The 3,827-nt window shown below is 42.5% G+C and overlaps 1 protein-coding gene across 1 annotated transcript; it reads right to left on the bottom strand.

Annotated features, from left to right (window-relative positions):
- Positions 1-276: 276 nt before the first annotated feature.
- Positions 277-3,006, bottom strand: LOC132871569 (trace amine-associated receptor 1-like). Its single transcript, XM_060905835.1, has 2 exons — positions 2,963-3,006; positions 277-1,264 (listed from the first exon to the last, which is right to left on the bottom strand). The coding sequence occupies exons 1-2, from the start codon at positions 3,004-3,006 to the stop codon at positions 277-279; spliced, it is 1,032 nt and encodes a 343-aa protein (XP_060761818.1).
- Between the last annotated feature and the right edge of the window lie 821 nt (positions 3,007-3,827).

The following is a 3,827-nucleotide window of genomic DNA, read 5'->3' as shown; positions in this document are numbered from 1 at the left end:
CTAATGCATGTAGGTCATTGACTTGGTAGAAATTTGCACATGAATAAAAATACAGTGTGAAAAAACCACAAAAATCATGGGTTACATTGTACAAGAGAAAATTGTGTTCCTTGTTTTTTGACAAATTTGAAAATATTATGTGAATAATTATGTTAATTCTGATTTTAACAAGTTGAATAAATTATGCCAGAACAAACTTTTATGTTTTGTATGTTAACAAATATAATGATGTAAACACGTATTAACCATCAGGACATCACCATTAAACTATTTGACTCAATGTGAATAAAGATTAATTCTTGAAGAACCTGACTGAAATATTTTCCCAGATAAAACAGTCCACAGTGCTTTCCTAAACCACCTGTAGAAAAAAGCATACACGATCGGGTTACAGGTCGAATTTAAATATCCAGTCCAACCCAGCATATCAAACAATACAGGAGGAATCAAATAACCAATAAAAGGATCAATGACATTGCAGATAAAAAATGGGGTCCAAAGTGAGAGAAACACGCCCATAATCACCGCCAGAGTTTTTGTCGCCTTTTTCTCCTCTTTGCTTATCATCGATTGCACTTTCTTTGTTGAGTCCTGAATGGATTTGGCTTGTTTTTGTGCAACACGGAATATTTTTGTATAAATGCTAAGCATGATGATACCGGGGAAATAAAAAGAGAGCAAAGATGAAACGGTGCTGGAGGCGGCACTTTGGAACAAAATACAAGCACCTTCACAGGCAACGTTTTCGTAATAAAAGTCTTCCATGCCCAGGATGTTGAGACCAAGAAATACTATTCCAAATCCAACTGCGAATGAAATGCTCCAGCAAATGGAAATCATAACCAATGTGACAAAAGGTGTAATTATAGTCTGATACAACAATGGATGACACACAGCATAATATCGATCAACAGATATGAAACACAGGTTTATAATGGATGCGGTGCACAATGTGATATCAACACTGCTGTGAATTTTACAGAAGAGATTCCCCAAATACCAGCAAGACTCGACAGATTGGATCATTCTTGGAGGCATTAAAAATCCTCCTAACAACAAATCCGTTACAGCCAAAGACAGGACGAGATAATTTGTCGGTATGTGGAGCTGTTTAAAATGAACGATGCTCAGGATGACAAAAGAGTTTCCGAATACTGTCAGAACCACCACCAAGCCGAAAAAGACATAGAGCGGCACTCTGAGGAGGAGCGGGTAAACAACTTTTGGGCAGGAGCTGTTTGAAAATTCATCGCAAAGTGGAATGATGTCCAACATCAGAATTTGGCTCGAGTTCATGTCAAAATCCATCTGCTGAGATGTTTTGTTTCCTGCAAATAAATAACAAGATTTTGAACACAATAAAGGTACAATTTTCATCTATAACAACATTCAGAACACAGTCATCATATATGTATCTGTAACTCACCATCAATCCTCCCTCACGTGGACTGACCAGTCACTTTGTCCTGCTTATAACCTTTATAAAAACACTCACACACCATTCTTTTTACCAACACATGTTTTAGTCCCAGTGGCCAGTGAAAACCCAGATCAGGCCAGTATTCCCAGTCTAATTAGCTGTCATGGCTCATAATGTCCTCATTATTTATTCTCCATGGATTAAAAACAAAATGGCAGGAAATCAGGCTGATATGATGAGCTGGACTTGCTTGTTGCCTCTGGAGGTACATATTTATTGTTTGGTGGCATATTTTCAAGTTCAATGCTTTTTTATTGTCATTTCAATCGTATACAGTTGGAACAATACACAGTTAAAATAAAACAATGTTTCTCCAGGACCATAGTGCTACATTAAATATCACAGGACCAGAGGTGGAAAAACCCAGGTGCAGAAAGTAAAAACCCTGCCACATTTTTGCTCCAGCCAATTCAATGAACCAGCTGATCCTAATTACCACATCCCCTAAGCCAGGTTGATGAGCTAATTGGTGAAATCACCTGTGTTGAGAGCACAGGCAGAAGGAAAACCTAAGCAGGACTTTTACTTTGTCAATCCAGTTTTTCCACCTCTGCACAGGACTACAATTCTACAATACAACATAAAGTGGAAGAGTGCAGTGAGTGCAAACATTGCCGACAATAAGCTACAGAAACAACAAACTGCAAATAACGTCAACAGAAAGTGCAGAAAACAAGGACAGTGCAAAAAAAGACAACTAGCACAAACAGACAGTCCAGTGCCAACCAGTACCCATCACTGATAATCTGCAGAAAGTTAAGTGTGCGTGAAAAGTGATAGTATATTATTGTTCACTATGCAAAGTCTGCAGTGAGAGTGGTGTGTTCAACAGTCCGTATGCATCAGTCCAGTCCCCCAGAGTTGAGGAATCTGATGGCTTGTTGAAAGGAACTGTAACAGAGTCTGACTGTGAAGGTGCAAATGCTTCAGTATCTTTTTCCAGATGTCAGGAGGGTAAGAGATTGTGTGAAGGGTGTGTGTGTGTGTGTGGGGGGGGGGGTCACAATGCTGGTTGCTTTCCAGAAGCAGTGTGTGGTGTAAATATCCATGATGGAGGGAAGGGAGACTCCGATGAGCTTCTCGGCTGTCCTCACTATCTGCTGTAGGATCTTGTGATCAGAGACAGTGCAATTCCCAAACCAGACCATGATGCAGCTGCCAAGAATGCTCTCAGTAGTCTCTCTGTAGAATATAGTGAGGATGGGTGATGGGGTTTCCTCAGCCTGTGTAGGAAGTAGAGATGCTACTGGGTTTTCTTTGCTATGGAGCTGGTGTTGAGTGACTAGGTGAGGTTCTCTGCCAGATGAACACCAAGGAATTTGATGCTCTTGATATTTCTCCATGACTGAGCCATCGATGTACAGCGGAGAGTTGTCACTCCATGTTTTTCTGAAGTCAACAACCATCTCTTTTGTTTTGTCCATATTCAGAGACAGGTTGTTGACTCTACACCAGCCTGATAGCCATTGCACTTCCTCTCTGTATGCTGACTCGTCATTCTTATTGATGAGACCCACCACAGTCATGTCATCAGCAAACTTGAGCATGTGATTGGAACTGTGAGTTGCTGCACAGTCATGAGTCAGCAGAGTGAGCAGCAGTGGACTGAGCACACAGCCCGGGGGGGGGGGGGCAGTGCTCAGTATGGTGGTGATGGGAATTCTGCTCCTGATCCGGACTGACTGAGGTCTCTCTCTCGGTCAGGACGTCCAGGATGCAGTTGCAGAGGGAGGTGTTCAGACACAGCAGGCTCAGCTTTCCAATTAGCTGCTGAGGGATGATTGTGTTGAATGCTGAACTGAAGTCTGTGTACAGCATTTGTACATATGCATCTTTATTGTCCAGGTGGCTAAAGGTCAGATGAAGGATGGTGGCTCTGGGGTCATCTGTTGACGGAGGTTACGGCAATATGCAAACTGCAGGGGGTCCAGTGAAGGAGGCAGCAGAGTCTTTATGTGCCTCATGACGAGCCTCCCGAAGCACTTCTTAATGATGGATGTGAGTATAATGGGATGGCAGTCATTGCGGCAGGACACTGAAGGCTTCTTTGGCAGGAAGATGATAGTAGTGGTCGTGAAGCACTTTGGAACGATTGCTGTGCTCAGGGAGATGTTGAAGATGTCAGTGAAAACATCTGTCAGCTGGTCTGCGTATCCGCCGAGCACTTTAATGGGATGTTGTCTGGTCCAGCAGCCTTCCATTGGTTGACTCTGCATATTGTTTTCCTCACATCAGCTGTGGTAAGACACAGCACCTGGTCAATGAGAGGAGGGATGGTCTTCTTTGTTGCCACACCGTTTTGTGCCTCAAACCAAGTGTAGAAGCTGTTCTGTGCCTCATTGTTGCA

Source organism: Neoarius graeffei, chromosome 2, assembly GCF_027579695.1.
Source record: "Neoarius graeffei isolate fNeoGra1 chromosome 2, fNeoGra1.pri, whole genome shotgun sequence".
Lineage (NCBI taxonomy): Eukaryota > Metazoa > Chordata > Actinopteri > Siluriformes > Ariidae > Neoarius > Neoarius graeffei.
The sequence above is the reverse complement of the archived record's forward strand: the minus strand, read 5'-3'. Positions and strand labels throughout refer to the sequence as shown.